Source organism: Carassius auratus, chromosome 3, assembly GCF_003368295.1.
Source record: "Carassius auratus strain Wakin chromosome 3, ASM336829v1, whole genome shotgun sequence".
Taxonomy (NCBI): Eukaryota; Metazoa; Chordata; class Actinopteri; order Cypriniformes; family Cyprinidae; genus Carassius; species Carassius auratus.
In genome coordinates, this window is record NC_039245.1 from 13,206,621 (window position 1) to 13,221,564 (window position 14,944).

A 14,944-nucleotide genomic window follows, 5' to 3' on the forward strand; every position below is an offset into this window, starting at 1 on the left:
TAACTTGCTGTGATGGAACCCAGATGAGCAGCTTACAGGTCCTCAGCCCTGTACAGAACATGGCAAACCTAAAATACATTTCAAAGCTTTCACAGCTGTCTTATTTCATAATCATTCATTATTATTATTACTACACTTGACGTTTACCTACATTATTCATTGATTAGACTTGACGTACACCTACCAAATCTTACCTTTACCTTACCTTTTGCATATACACTGTGCAAGTTGATTTTCTAAACATATTTTTTGGTAATATTTACCAATTCCAAACCACACCAATCTTAACTATTAATTTTGCATTTAATCTTTTATAAGTGATATATCATCTTTTTTTGGCTTGTTTTATTTGTAACAGAAAATCTGCCTAATAATTATGCATACCTGGATATAAGGCGTTTTTCACTTCCAAATTCCAGCCTCCTCCTTTTCTAATGTGTAATTGATAAACGTTCACTTATACCTTACTCCACTGTACAATTAAGTTATTAGACAAAATACTTAGTCTGATGATGGTCATCAAACACGTTTATATACTTTTAAACATTTATAACTTCGTGTATATTAACATCACACACACACACAAAACTAACCAGCACCATGCTGAGAGGTTTAGACTGCTCGACTGGCTGGTTGCACGTTCATTTTTAAAAAGACGAAAAAACCCTCGCTGTGTAACAGTACACGACCCACTGTCTCACTATGTAAAAACTGGTAAGCTTCGGTACATTTTTTTTAAAATCATTTTTCCTTGCTGCTCCATCAACTACTCCTGACAGGGCATTTAAATATATAGGTTAACTCTGGCCACTTCTTCATATCGTCTAACATTACCCACGTTAACAGCGACGATGGATGGGACAATTTGAGACCATTTGATCGTCGTAAGACGTTTTCATCGTGCTCCCAATTTATAACATAACGTTCTTTGTCATTTCGCCACAGTTATAGCTAGCTATAAACAATTTTACGACTACTGAACTAGTAACCGGACGTGCCGTATCGGTTTAGCGGAAGTCGGATGACAAAATGCGGAAATGCGAAGTATTAAAAGTGGGCGGGGCGGAATAAGGTGAATAGCGGCAGTCATGCAGAACTTTCAAACTGGTCGTGCAGCAACTGTTACCTTGGCATGTTCACCATGGTAAAATTAATAATTTTAATGTATATAATGTATGAATACATTGTCACAAATCAGATGACCCCCAAAATAAAAACAGTAGGTTTTATGGGGCTAATCAACGTAAATAATGGTTCAATAATTATTACTCCCATAATTATTATAAACCACCATTTTACATAAATTGTGTTTGAAGAATAATGTTAAAGTTAACAAAATATTGGTAATTCTGACCTCGCACCAATAGATTTGATTAGAATACATCACATCCAGTCGGGCGTTCGCATACGGTCTATTCACAGAAGTTCAAATATTTGAACGCATCCGAGGCACACACCTACACCTACTGATAAAGTTTTCCCACGCGTTGTCTCGCGCAGGCAGTCTGCAAGCTCTAACCTGTTAACATGGGAGCCGAATTAAAGCTGTAAAGAAATTCAGCTGTATTTATACCCTAAGGTTGATTATCTAAAGTGGTTCCACCTGTGCTAATTAGGCTAAGTATCTGACGTGCTCCTTCCGAGCCTTGTTTTAAAACTACATTAAGTTTTTTTTAAGCGAGTTTTGATGTCATTATTATTTTTATTATTTGAAAAAGTAATCTGATTAACTCATAGTAACATTGTTACTGAGATTGAAAATTATTCGTATTGTGTAAGATTTGGGTCACAGTGAGCAGCCAGAGATGACTGTGGCAAATAACTAATAACTCCATTTTAGTGTCTTCAGTGTTTTATTGTCTTTGCTCATTAAATGTATTGACTTTTTTTGTGAATTCATAAAGCCAGAAAAGTTATTAAACACTACAAAGAAGTACTGAAGACTTTAAGAAAAGAGAGAACAATGTCTGCAGCCTTCCATCAACATGGGTTGCACTGAGTAACAATTGCATCTACTGCTTCAATTGCAGATCCTGGTTTTTACCAGGAGACAACAACAAAAAGAAATCTGACAAGAAACACTTCTTGATTTTTAATTTTTTTAACATCATTCAGAAGGTGCAATGCAATGGTGCCTACCACTTCAAAGCAAAAAAAAAAAAAATAATAATAATAATAATAAATAATCTACCCTTGCAGTATAGCTTTAATTTAGGCTTAGCTGGCTGTTTATAAAGATTAAGTGGTCAAATAGTAATAAATTGTAATATACATCAAACATGAAACATATACATGAATTCCTGTTGTTTTGAAGATAAGATCATTTCACACATGCGTGTATAAGGAATTGAATCTTGTCTTTAAACCTCTTCTAGTGTATTTGATGTAATGACTCCAGAGACTCAATGATGAATTTCATAGAAACTCATTTTCTGTGGTCTCAGTAGAATATGAGAAATGTCGAGTCTCATTTTATATCTTTTCTTTTAAAGGTATTTATTCAGACTTTCGATAGCTTCCTGTTTTGAGTATTGTCTCCATTCATCTGGTATCTCAGCATAACCCTCAAATGTTTTTTTGTAGTATTTTTCCAGATCTTTCTTGAATCTGCACACAAACCACTTCCAGTAGGGCAGTTCAGAGAGATCAGGGGTGATGCTCCAGTCTGCAAAAACTCCTCCTGCTCTTCTGTAATCTCTCCAGAGAACTTTATCATCTGAGTCATTGGGATAAAAACATAGATTGTTGCTTGCTACTGCTGATGAACAGATATTAGTAGACAAGTTAGATGTATATATTCCATTCAGACCAATACTACGATGGAAAGGAGCACTGTGATCTCCATCATGGTTTTCTATAGTGTTGGTGCAGGTGGCTCCACAGAACGGACACTGAACCCAACAACACTGACAGAAGTGATCAGCCAGAAGCTCATCTGGTCTGAAGTTATTTTCTAACTTTACTGGAAATGTATTTGTGTTGAATCTACTGCTGATGTCTGATATTATAGCAGAAAGTTCTTGTCTTATCACTTCTTCTAGAAGTCTGAAATCCTCAACATCATCATGTTTCACTCCACTGAGGTCTTTTTCAGAGAAAATCAGCTCATCTGAGAGCTGCTGTGTGAAACTCTTCAACCACAAACCAACATCTCCACTGTTGACTTGAACTTGTTCAGTGGATTCATGAGCTGCTTTCATGATCTTCTGCTGCAGGAGTTTAATGTTCTCCTTCATCTTGGGTAAAACACTGAGACTGAACTTATCAGTGATGTACCGATTGACTTCATCTCTAATGAAACTCTTGAAGTGAAGCCTGGGATAATTCAGGTAATCCATGTATTTGACAAAATCCTCTTCTTCAGCCAGTGTCTTCAGAATGTGTTTCTCCAGATTTGATCTGTTTCCATTCAGTGATTCACAGTTTGATCTCATTTCTTCTGTCAGATCTCCAGCAGTTTTCTTGTAGACACTCTGCTCAATGGGCTCTTTCAGTTTCTGACAGATGATCTTGCCAAAAATTTCAACTGATGTTGCTACCTGACAGTATGTCTGGAAAATACTATAGTACTCTTCTCTCTTCTGAGAGAATGTTGTTTCCTTGAAAATGATGTGTTGGTCGGTGATCATCTTGTTTGCTTTTTTACAAATGGAAAGAACCAAATCAATAAAGAATTCATTCTTGAACTCATATTTCACTGGTCCTTCCTGATGTTCTGTTACTCTTTTCTTGATATAATCTATGATATTTTTAGTGCAGCTGATGTTGTAGCCCGTCTCTGAAATGTTAAATGACTGAATCATTTTGTCTGTCTGCTGGTCAACATCTGAGACTAATGATCTAATTTGAGCTTCTTTCTCTGGAGACAAAGTTTTTGCAAATCCAAATATTTTTATGAATCTTCTCCAAGCACCCATCACCCACACTTTAAACCCCCTTTTTGTGGACTTTTTGAAAACATATTTAGAAAAACCTGGCACAGTGAAAATGTCGATGTCCTCTTTAAATTGGTCAGCAGGGAGATGTCCCTCATAGATGTCACTGAGGATTTTTGTCACATCTCTCATTATGTCAATATCATTGATTGGAGGTGTGTCTGAGGTAATCTCATCAACAGTCTGCGCCCAAAACAAATCAAACTCTTTCTTTAGTGTTTCTTCATCATTTGCTTTGAGTTTTAAGGCGAGTTCTTTGCTCTTTTCGTAAAGAGTGTTTTCATGATCCGTTCTCTTAGCTTCAGTCGGTTTCTTCAGTGTTTCTGCATTATTTGCTTTGTCTGTGTGTTTTAAGACAAGTACTTTGATGTTTTCATGAGGAGTGTTTTCATGATGTTTCCTCTGAGTATCAAGAATCCCATTTAATTTAATTTTTGTTTCTCTCACAATATTTTCCTGAAGCTCTTTGATCTTGATTTCAAATGATGTTTTCCACTGAATCAGTATATCTTTATCTTTGTCTTTCTCAAAGAATTCAGACATTGACTTTTCTACTTCTTCACTTGTCTTCCTCAGTTCTCTTTGAAGATCAGTTTCCTCAACTTCATTAACTGCTTCATTTTTTATTTTGTTGTGTAGTTTGGTCTCTGTTTCCATAATGGCACTGCGCAGACTCCAGGACCACTTGCTGTATTTTGTCTCCAGTTTCCTGTAGACTGAAATCTCCAGAGTATTTCTGAAGCTGAAGACGAATCGTTCATTTTTGATAGCCTCCCAGAGATCTTTAATGCAAAGTTTTAGGTGTTGCACCATCATTCCATGTGATCTTGAGGCATGAGAGAGAATAATTTTCTTTAGTTCTTGAATGTTCTCACAGTAGTTTGGGTTTGGTGGTGCCATTGGTGGGCTGCCCTCCCAGAGATGAGCGAAATACTTTACATCATTCTGAACATCAAATCTAATGACATCACTGAAACATTTTGCATCAAAGACTTCATCTTTAGCAACTATTTTTGTCATCTCATCCAGTTTCTTCTGCAGTCGTCTCCTTCCCTCTGTGTTTTTCTCTCCAGCTGTGACGTCTGAGACGTTCTGATGCACAAACACACAGCTGGGATTCAGTCTGACCTTCTTCATCCTCATTAAGGCCTGAACAACAATCTGAAGAATCTCCTGCATCTCAGATGGGTTCTCTCCAAAGATGTTGATCAAGGTCAGATTTGCGAGACCAACAACAAATGTTGCCAGTTCATTGTCATGATGACTTGCTGATCTTCCAGACAGTTCTAGAGCATGAAGACCCTCTGTATCAACAACCAGAATATAGTCAAAGTTCATCTGTGTTTTCATCTCGTCTGAGACTCTGATCAGCTGCATGAAAGCTCCTCTGGTGCACCTCCCAGCACTGACGGCAAACTCAAGTCCAAACATGGCGTTCAGCATGGTGGATTTCCCTGAGCTCTGAAGCCCTAAAACTGACAGCACAAAGACTCTCTGGTCTCCCAGTTTCTGGACGAGTTGATCTAGAACAGCAGAGATCCAGATCACAGGAACATGAGCAGCATCTCCATCCATCAGCTCCAGTGGAAATCCAGAGATCATCATCTCAGCTGCAAGACTCGGGAGAGAAGAGAAGTGAACCTGCAGGTCTTTCTTGTTCTTCTTCACTGATGAACATGATTCATAGATCTGACCGATCTCTCTTATGATGTGCTCCAAACCAAAAGCTGCAGCCTGAAGATCCTCAGATATTCTCTCAAGTTCAGTTTGTTTAAGTGTCAATTCTTCTAGTTTATTCTTCTCTTTTAGTTTTAAAACCGTTGACCACGTTTCATAATATTTGTGATGAAGAACAAACAAGTCAGCTGATGTATAGTCATACAGGAGTATTCCGAACCATTTAATGAAAAACATCTTATGTCCAGTATCTGAGTTAATTTCTTTAATGAAGAACTTTATAAACTCGCTGATATCGGTTTTGTGCTGCATCTCACGGATATTCTTCATCTCCTTTTGTTTTCTGCTGATGTCCATTTCTAGCTCATTTCCTTGAGCTTGATGTAGTTCTTTGTTCATCTGACTCCACTGATGCCACAGTTTCCCCTGATGAGGCAGAAATGATTCTTTAATTTCTCTCAGATCTATCTTCTCCAGTAAACTCATCATCTGCTGTGCTGCTTCTCTTCCTCTCCTGCAGTCATCATCATCTTCCTCATCTACTCTGATGTCTGAGTGTTTGGACACATCTTCAAGTCTGAAAGTAGAAGATGATTCTGAGAGACAATCCTTTATTGCTCTTCTGAGTTCTTCAGATACTTCTGACTGATTTCTGTCCTTCAGACCAATTTTATATTTTCCTTTTTGCATCAACTTGAGAATTGAATCATCCTCAGTAAATAGACAAATGAGTGGCTTTTTGTTCCCGTACAGGTTTTGTATCTTTGCTGCATTTTTGTCATTCCTGTCCAGTTGTGGTAGAAGGACAACATTGACTGAGCTCATTTCAGTGAGGATCTGCAGCTGTTTTCCATGGTCTCCTGCATCACCGTGTAGATTACAGAATGCAACACACTCAGTGAATTTATCTGTGTTTTTCCCAGAAGGGCAGAACCAGGTGATCTCCACCATCCCATCCAACAGGACTCTGTTTTTGCTGCTCCCGGGACAGTTCCTGTGGAAGAACGTGTTGTGTTTCTCATTGATCAGACTGTTCATCAGCTGAGACTTGGATGAAGACACAGAGCCAAACCTGAAGAAAAACACCATTGGAGTTTCTGCCTTGTAGATTGGCTGGGTTTGACTGATGATTTCATTGTTGGTGTTTCTCATCTTCCAGCTCTTGTTGATTTGTCTGAACGTCCAGAGAGGAAACTTAATCTGTTGTGTGAATGGATCAGGAACAAGTAGAGGCAGAGCGTACTGACACTGGGACAGTTTAGTGACCATCAGCTGCTTTAGGAAACTATCAGCACAATGAAACACTGCCATCTGAACATCCATCGGGTGAATTCTCTCATACTGACCTGTTTCTCCATTAGACACTGACCATAAATTGTGAAACAAATCATCAGAATCAGCCACTTCTTTAAATGAATCATAACTGGTTTGAGCATTGTGAACTTCCTCGTTGTTGCCTTTAGTTTTAATATATCTTGCTCTGTAGTCCGTCATCAGTAGTTTTTGTATGAAACTCATAATCAGGTCTTCTTCTGCACAAGACTCATGGGAGTGTAATGAATGTGCAGTTAACTGAAGAAAATCTGCAGCTCTCAGTTTGTGATGTCTGTCTTTCAGAAGAAGTCTGTGAAACAGAGTCTCTGTTTTATTCAACAGTTCCTGATGTAGGTGTTGATCTGAACTGTCTTCTGATGTTCCACAGTGCTTGTTCTTTGCCTGTTGAAGAAATACATATTTCATTAACTTTGATTACTTTGTTTGGGTCTTAAACAATTAAATTGTAATATATATATATATATATATATATATATATATATATATATATATATATATATATATATATATATATTTTTTTTTTTTTTTTTTTTTTTTTTTACATATGATGTTGTTCTGTGAGTAAATATATTGTGGATGTTGTGTATCACTCCATTAATTTATGGTTTTTGATTGTCTGTTCAAGCCATTGTGTGTGTTAACAGCCTTACCCCTCATTTACACTGAATACGGAATAAAACCTTGTCGCAGCCGTAATGCGCCGCACACGAGTTCAGTGTAAATGAGGCGTTAAGCATGGTTCACACCGGACGCCGAAGCGTGGCGGAAGTTGCGCGGCGCCTGAAGCGCCAGTTTCGGCGTCTGGTCTATTTTTTGTGTGAGCCGCAAGCGATCCGCGTCAATTGCGGCAGGAAGTCACACCAAGAAACACGAGACAACCCGGTCAATTGTCAAAATATAAGCAATTTTCAAATTAAAATACCGCGAGTCTAAACTAATCTAAACTAGAAAAAAAAAAAAAACGCAAAACATACGCACACACATGCACACACAGAGCAACGGGAGTGGGCGGACTACAGGGCGGGTGGGAAGGGGTGGGGGTGATGGGTGTTTAAACACACAAACAAACAGGGAAACTGAACAGAAGCGCTTGTCGACCGCAGAGGAAAATACGCGTCTGGTGTGAACAGGCAGGCGCCGGACCGCGCGTGATTTTCCGTTCCGCGACGCTTCCGCGACGCTTCCGTGTCCAGTGTGAACCAGGCCTTAGGGGCATGTGATGTGATCAAAATCATATTTGATTATGCTAGTAATGAAAAGTAATAGGACAAATAAATACAGAAAATGTAGGTCATTTTGTATTTACTTCAGTTGTTTGGGGGGGGGGGGGGGGGTTATTGGTTGTTGCACGTTAGGGGTTCAAGATGATCATGCAGAACAAACCGTAATCATAGGGACTTTTTTGCAAAACCTACTAGAAAAAAAAATTAATAAATAACCTCTGGGGTCTGATTAGCTAAATTTGCAGATTTCAGGCATCTCTAGATGCGTAAACTATTTTGCAGGCTGCTAGCTGGATGGAGTCTTTTGCTGACTTGAAACAGCCAATGTGGTGGAGTGATTTGGCAAGAAGTGTTGCAGTACCTGCAAAGTCTTCTGTGCCACTATGAAACACTCAGCAAACCCATATACAGCTGATCTCCGTTAAACTCAGCCAAAGGTTGCATTCCAACACCACCAAGTTGGCCAACGTCTTGCCGATCCCCTGCACAGTTGCCTTGGTAGCGAGTAGAGTGATGTTTGTTGCTTTGTGCAGCTCCTTGAAGACATCAGCTTCCCAGCCAGACTGCCACATCCTGGTGAGCTCCTGGTGAACTAAGGAACGGACTTGGCCAATAATAGGAGGATTATTGACAGCATCCATTCAGGTACCACTCAAGGAGGCCGAAGGCAGGCCCTTCTGGAGCGAACCAACCGAGACCTAGATCTTTCACAGCCTTCATGTACATGCATATCAGCTCACTGTCCAAGCTCAGTGTAAGGCACTGTTAATGACAGAGTCATCACTGGCAAATGCACCAAAAGAAACCAGGCCATACCCAGCAGATGTGATCCTCACATGTGAAGCACAGGAGCAAGTCAAGCTAAGGAAGGGAGAGTGAAGCATGCGGCCACTGAGCTGACATGGGTTCACTCGAGCCCTGAGAGAAAACTCTACTGCTCCTCTGTACTCTTTCTCTTGGGAGAGCGGAGAGGACTGCCTTTGTGGAAGAAGGTGATATGTAAGCGGAGAAGGGGTGAGACTCATATCCTTCCAGCAAGAGCATGATCCCCTGTCAGTTGGAGCCTCTGCACAGGTAACCAGTGTTCATTTTGATTTAGTCTTAGTCTTTATCTTGAGATGAAAATACTTAATAGTCTTAGTCACATTTTAAGCCTGGTTCACACGGGACGATTTTAAAATTGTCGGCCGATTTTCCAAACCTGAGAGACCCCACACACGGCGATAAAAAATCACGGGTTTAACAGTTTTGGTTGTTCAGTGTGTGGTGTGCAGCCACACGGCAATATCAACACATCACACACAAACTGATTTGACTCCCGAGCATTCCCAGGTAAGACGGGAAATCTTGCTAAATCCCTCGAGATCAAACGTGACTTCAGAGTAAACAATCATGGTGGACGAAGAGGATGCAGTGGCCATAGTTTGTGCTTTATTTTCAACGGAAAAAAAACATAAGAAAAACAAGAAAAGGCGATGGTCAAAGAGGTGGAGACAACGCGAGCATGGACTATACTTGCTACATCATGATATGGAGCAAAGTTGTTGTTTTATCTCATAGAAATGTTGTTACGTACTACACAGATTAATAACCGTTGAAATAAACGTTCATATATTCGTTTCCATGTACTCTGGTGGACTGCAGTTGTGGATGTAGTTATGCCCATCGACTTTATTTGTTTTTGTTATATTATATACGCCGGCTGTTTTGATTTTGTTTCCCGGTATTTCCTCACCGCCACGTCACCTCGCTTTCTGATTGGCTACAAGCCACAGTCCACAGGTTGCGTGATCGTTTGTCCTCGGGGGACACCACACACGAGAAGAAATCGGGCCAAATAAATCCAACATGTTGGATATCCCCGATTTGAGATCGGAGCGGTCCCGACGTTCTTCCGAGCAAAGGAGAGCGGTCTTAACACACCACACACGGCAGGAATATTTGATCAGATTATTTTACGATAATCGGAGCATCCTAAAATTGTCGGAAGGGGTGAATCGGGCCTAAAATCGGCCTAATTATCCTGCCGTGTGAACCAGCCTTTAGTCATATAAGTCTTATGTAGTTTTAGTCAATGAAAAGTCATTGCATTTTTGTCAACTTTTTATCATTTTGTTTTGTCAAACTGCAGTTACCAACATTTATTTTGTTATTTATTTATAAAACTTGAATACATTAGTACAATTTTAATTTTTGGGTGAACTATCCCTTCAATTGTAGTGAAAACGGAGCAATTTGAAAAAAATATAGTTGTTCATGTATATTTAATAATTTCTAATTCTTTGAAAAAGATGCCAAACAAGGCACGGATAGGTACTTAATTAGGAATGCTGTCCCTTTAAGACGGCATGCATGTAATACTGACACACGTTCAGTTTTCACCCACCTGTTCACCTTCACTTAATACATAGCTGTATTCTACACAAAAGACATCAAGACAGTAGCCTAGACTATGGGATGTATTTTGAATGTCTGGTAGTCCTCAAATAACATTAGGCTATAGTCCCATCTCGTCTTGTTAATGAAGACGCGGCATATATTTCGTCATAGTTTTTATCATCAGTTATTAGTTTTAGCTCGTCAACGTCTCGTCTTCGTCACAGAAAAAAATGTTTGTTAACAAATAGTTTTCGTCTTTGTCTTCATTAACTAAATTAACACTGTAGGTAACGCACTTGCTGTGCCCATCTGTCTCATGCAGGGCACTTCGATGCCCCCCCCCCTCAAAGAATTTCGAATCAGCCCTATCGGAGTGGCTATCAGGACATTTTCAGGAAAAAAGAGATTGATTATTGAACTCTCAGCCCCACGTAATTCCCCATTTCCCAGCATAAATAGCCTCATACCCCTTGAAGAATATTCTCTGCATTACCATGACATAGATCAAGCGATCACCATGATAAAAAATGTAGGTCGTGGTGCATGGCTGGCTAAAGTAGACATCACTTCTGCTTTCAAAGTGATGCCTATCCACCCAGATTCATGGCATCTCTTCAGGATACGCTGGCACGGGAAGTTTTATTTCGTAGTACACCTTACTTTCGGATGCAAAAGCAGCCCAAAAATTTTCAATAGGTTATCTGCTGGATTCTTTCGAATAACTATTCAATTCTTCACCTAATCCATCTGCTCGACGACTGTCTTATCGTATCACCTCCTGATGCAATCCCAGCCGAAAATATCACAACTGTCCAAAGTATTTTCGCAGTGCTAGGAATCCACATCCATGAGAAATCTTTGGGACCAACCCATTTCTTATAATTCTTAGGCATTAATCTGGATTCAATCAAATTTCAGGCTTCTCTGCCAAAATAAAAAATCGAATAGAATAATTTTAGTGGCTTCTTCCTTGGCAGAGTGCCAAAGTTGTTCAAAGCGCAAACTCCTTTCTTTGCTAGGGCATCTTAACTTCGCAATGCACATAATCCCGCAAGGCCACCCCTTCATCTCTCACCTTCTCGCACTCGCATCTTCCGTGCATGCCTTAGATGAAATTATCATAAACCAGGCATGTAGCAATGAACTCAGTTTATGGATCACCTTCCTTAAACAATGGAACGGCATAACTTTTTTCTATAGCGATCTGGTCTCTCTCCCTGACGACATCTTAATTGTTTACCAACGCAGCCCTATCCGTCGGTTTCGGGGGATTTTATCAAGGCCGTTGGTTCGCATCTCCATGGTCCCCCCAGCTGCTCGAGTCTCCCCAATCCTCTGCACTGTTCGAACTCTACCCCTTAGTCGTCGCGGCCTTTCTATGGGGAAAAAATTGGATGTCAAGCAACATTTTAGTATACTGCGATAACGAAGTGAGCATGCATTGCATAAATAAAGGCCGTTCCCATTCCCTCGCTCTCATACAACTACTAAGACGTCTAATCTGGATTTCAGCATGTGATCAATTTATCATAACTGCTAAACACATTCCCAGATCCAAAAATCAAATTGCTGATTCTCTCTCCCGTTTAATGTTTGAGAAATTCAGATCGCTGGCTCCAGAGGCAGACACATCACCAACCCCAGTACCTCTCTATTCACAACTCATATTCCCATAACCCATCCCCTCAAACCCCTCCTTGACGCATCCATCGACTCTATCCTACAAGCAGTTTCTCCCAGAACTATCCAATCATATCTTACAGCGTGGAGATGTTTCAAAACTTTTCACCTTCTCCTATTACCTGACATTCCCCGATTTTTCTCTCCTCTCAATTACTTCATTTATTTCCTTCCTCAGTTCCATGAAGAACCTCCAAGCAGGGTCTATTAAAGGTTACTTAAGTGGTGTTCAATTTTTCCACAAACTAATCCATGGCTTCCCCAAACTTCTCTTCTAATCAAAGGAATTCAGAGAGCTCGCCCATCAAACCCCGGATTCCAGACAATCCATAACTCTGGACATCCTCACAAACTGCATCCAAAATCTCCGCACAGAGTATCATTCGATCCATACCGCTCGTACCCTAGATGCCATGTTCCTATTGGCTTTTTTCGGTTTTCTGAGATGCTCAGAAATTGCAGTAACCTCTAAATTCAACCCCAAACTCCACCCGACAATCTCTGATTTGTGCAACTGGATAACGAAACTATTGCTTACTCCATTAAACACAGTAAGACGGACCAAGAAATGAAAGGCCACTACATATACATTTTCAATCTCCCATCTCCAATTCAACCTTATCAGGCTCTCGTTTCTTACATCCAATTCAGGAACGCCCAATCTAAATCCGCACTGGACCCTCTTTTTGTTGACGACTCCAACCATCCCGTTACACGTTTTTGGTTCCAAAAACACTTAAAGCTGATCCTTGCGCAATCAGGCTTTCCCGCAGAAAAAAAATTCCAGCCACTCATTCCACATAGGACCAGCAACTACAGCAGCTCAGAAGGGCCTCTCTCAGAATCAGATACAGACTCTGGGTCGTTGGTCATCAGAAGGTTTCAAAAGTTACATCAGGTACAGTCAAAGCCACATAAAGGCAGCTCATGTAGCACTGATCAGCTAAAAAAAAAAAAAAACGTTTTAATCGGAGCCTCTCCTTTCCAATGCAGTCAGTTATTGCTTCTTCGGTCAAAGTAAGGGCCCTCCAGCCGTTGTTACAATCTCCTCACCTATTCAGCATCGGACAGGGCTCTGCCTTCCGGTGCAGCAGGGCAGTGGCTCCCTTCGGCCGCAGCATGAGCCTTTTGTCTGTCATTGAGCTGCGCTGCGCGCTCAGTGGCAGACGGGGTTCTCCCTCCCGGTGAAGCAGAGCCACAGGCCCCCTTCAGTCATTGTGACAGCCCTCCATCTGATGCATCAAATCACGCCTCATCTACTGTCGCAAGGGGGACTCTTCCTTCCGGTGCTGCAGAGCCGCAGCTCCCTTCATACGCAGCGAGTGTCCCTCCATCAGTCGCGTTTTCTTGCTTACTCTGCATCGGACGGGGTTCCCCTCCCAGTGCAGCAGACCCATCGGCTCACTTCGGTCGCTGGGTCATTCTTCAGTCTGTCGTTCTGAGTATTATGCATGCTTGGCGGTGGACAGGGGATCTCTCTCCCGGTGCAGCAGAGCCGTTGGCTCCCTTCGGTCGCAGTGGAAGCCCTCCATCCGATGCATCAAACCACGCCTCTTATTCAGTCGAAAAGGGGACTCTCCCTTCTGGTGCAGAAGAGCCGCAGCTCCCTTTGGACGCAGCAAGAGTCCCTCCATCAGTCGCGTTTTTACTGCTTATTCAGGATCGGACAGGGCTCTCCCTTCCAGGGCAGCAGGAACGTGGCTCCCTTTGGTCGCTGTGAGAGCCCTCCTTCCGACGCTTCAAATCATGTCTCATATTCAGTCGCAAGGGGGACTCTCCCTTCTGGTGCAGCAGAGCCGAAGCTCCCTTCAGATGCAGTGGGAGCCCCTCCATCAGTCGTGTCTCTTTGCCTTTTCAGCATCGGACTAGGGCTCCTCTTCGGGTGTAGCAGACCCACGGCTCCCTTTGGTCGCAGTGTGAACCCCCCGTCTGAGTTATGTTGCATGCTCAACGGTGGCTAGGGATCTCCCTCCCGATGGGGTACAGCTTCCTTCGGTCGCAGTGAGAGCCCTCCGTCAGATGCACCAAACCGTGCCTTCCAGTGCAGCAGAGCCGCAGCTCCCTTCAGAGGCAGCAAGAGTCCCTCATTTTTTGATATCCAGCATTGTGCACCTCTCATAAGTGGCACAGAGGGCTCGCCGGTGAGACGTTGCGAGCCGCAGCTCTCGTCGAACACTGCACGGGCTCGCCCTTACGAAAGGAAAATATATTTACCAGTATATTTCTTAAAATATATTGTGATATATTGTAATATATTATTTTCCCTTTTTATTTTCTAATATTTTATATATTTTAATACATTTTATAATATATTGATGATACATATATTATATAATATATTGCAAAATATACAAATGATTGCCGCTTTCAATATATTGCAATATATTGGAAAAAATAAATATATATAAGAATATATGCCTAATATATTACATGATATTTTCCAATATACTGCAATATATTTTTGTTTCATAAGGGTCTCCCGGTCGCTCTGCGCTTTTCTTCTCAACACGCTTATTTTGGGGGGCAACTAAATTTAGCTCTCTGGCTGCTGCCCTGATTATTATTATTATTATTATTATTTACCTTATTGGAATCAAAATGAGCAATTGACAAGAATCTGAATCATAAAAATTTAAACGATGCCCAGTCTTACCCATAAACCAGGTTATTTTTATTCTGGCACATTTCAATTCACACACTGTTTTGAACCATTTC

At 41.0% G+C, this 14,944-nt stretch overlaps 1 protein-coding gene across 1 annotated transcript; it reads right to left on the reverse strand.

The window, feature by feature from the left end:
* Window positions 1-2,486: 2,486 nt before the first annotated feature.
* LOC113054070 (interferon-induced very large GTPase 1-like) lies at window positions 2,487-8,742 on the reverse strand. Its single transcript, XM_026219371.1, has 4 exons — window positions 8,572-8,742; window positions 4,331-7,328; window positions 3,934-4,252; window positions 2,487-3,900 (listed from the first exon to the last, which is right to left on the reverse strand). Exons 1-4 carry the CDS (start codon window positions 8,740-8,742, stop codon window positions 2,487-2,489), a joined length of 4,902 nt encoding a protein of 1,633 aa, XP_026075156.1.
* Window positions 8,743-14,944: the final 6,202 nt, after the last annotated feature.

What these genes read in the sequence shown, in the direction of transcription:
- LOC113054070 (XM_026219371.1), bottom strand. Translation starts at nt 8,742, where the DNA reads ATGTGGCAGTCTGGCTGGGAAGCTGATGTCTTCAAGGAGCTGCACAAA. An exon ending in TCTTGATACTCAGAGGAAAC is followed by an intron (nt 4,253 to 4,330) that starts ATCATGAAAACA and finishes ATGCAGAAACAC; the next exon opens with TGAAGAAACCGACTGAAGCT. An exon ending in AAAAAGTCCACAAAAAGGGG is followed by an intron (nt 3,901 to 3,933) that starts GTTTAAAGTGTG and finishes TGCTTGGAGAAG; the next exon opens with ATTCATAAAAATATTTGGAT.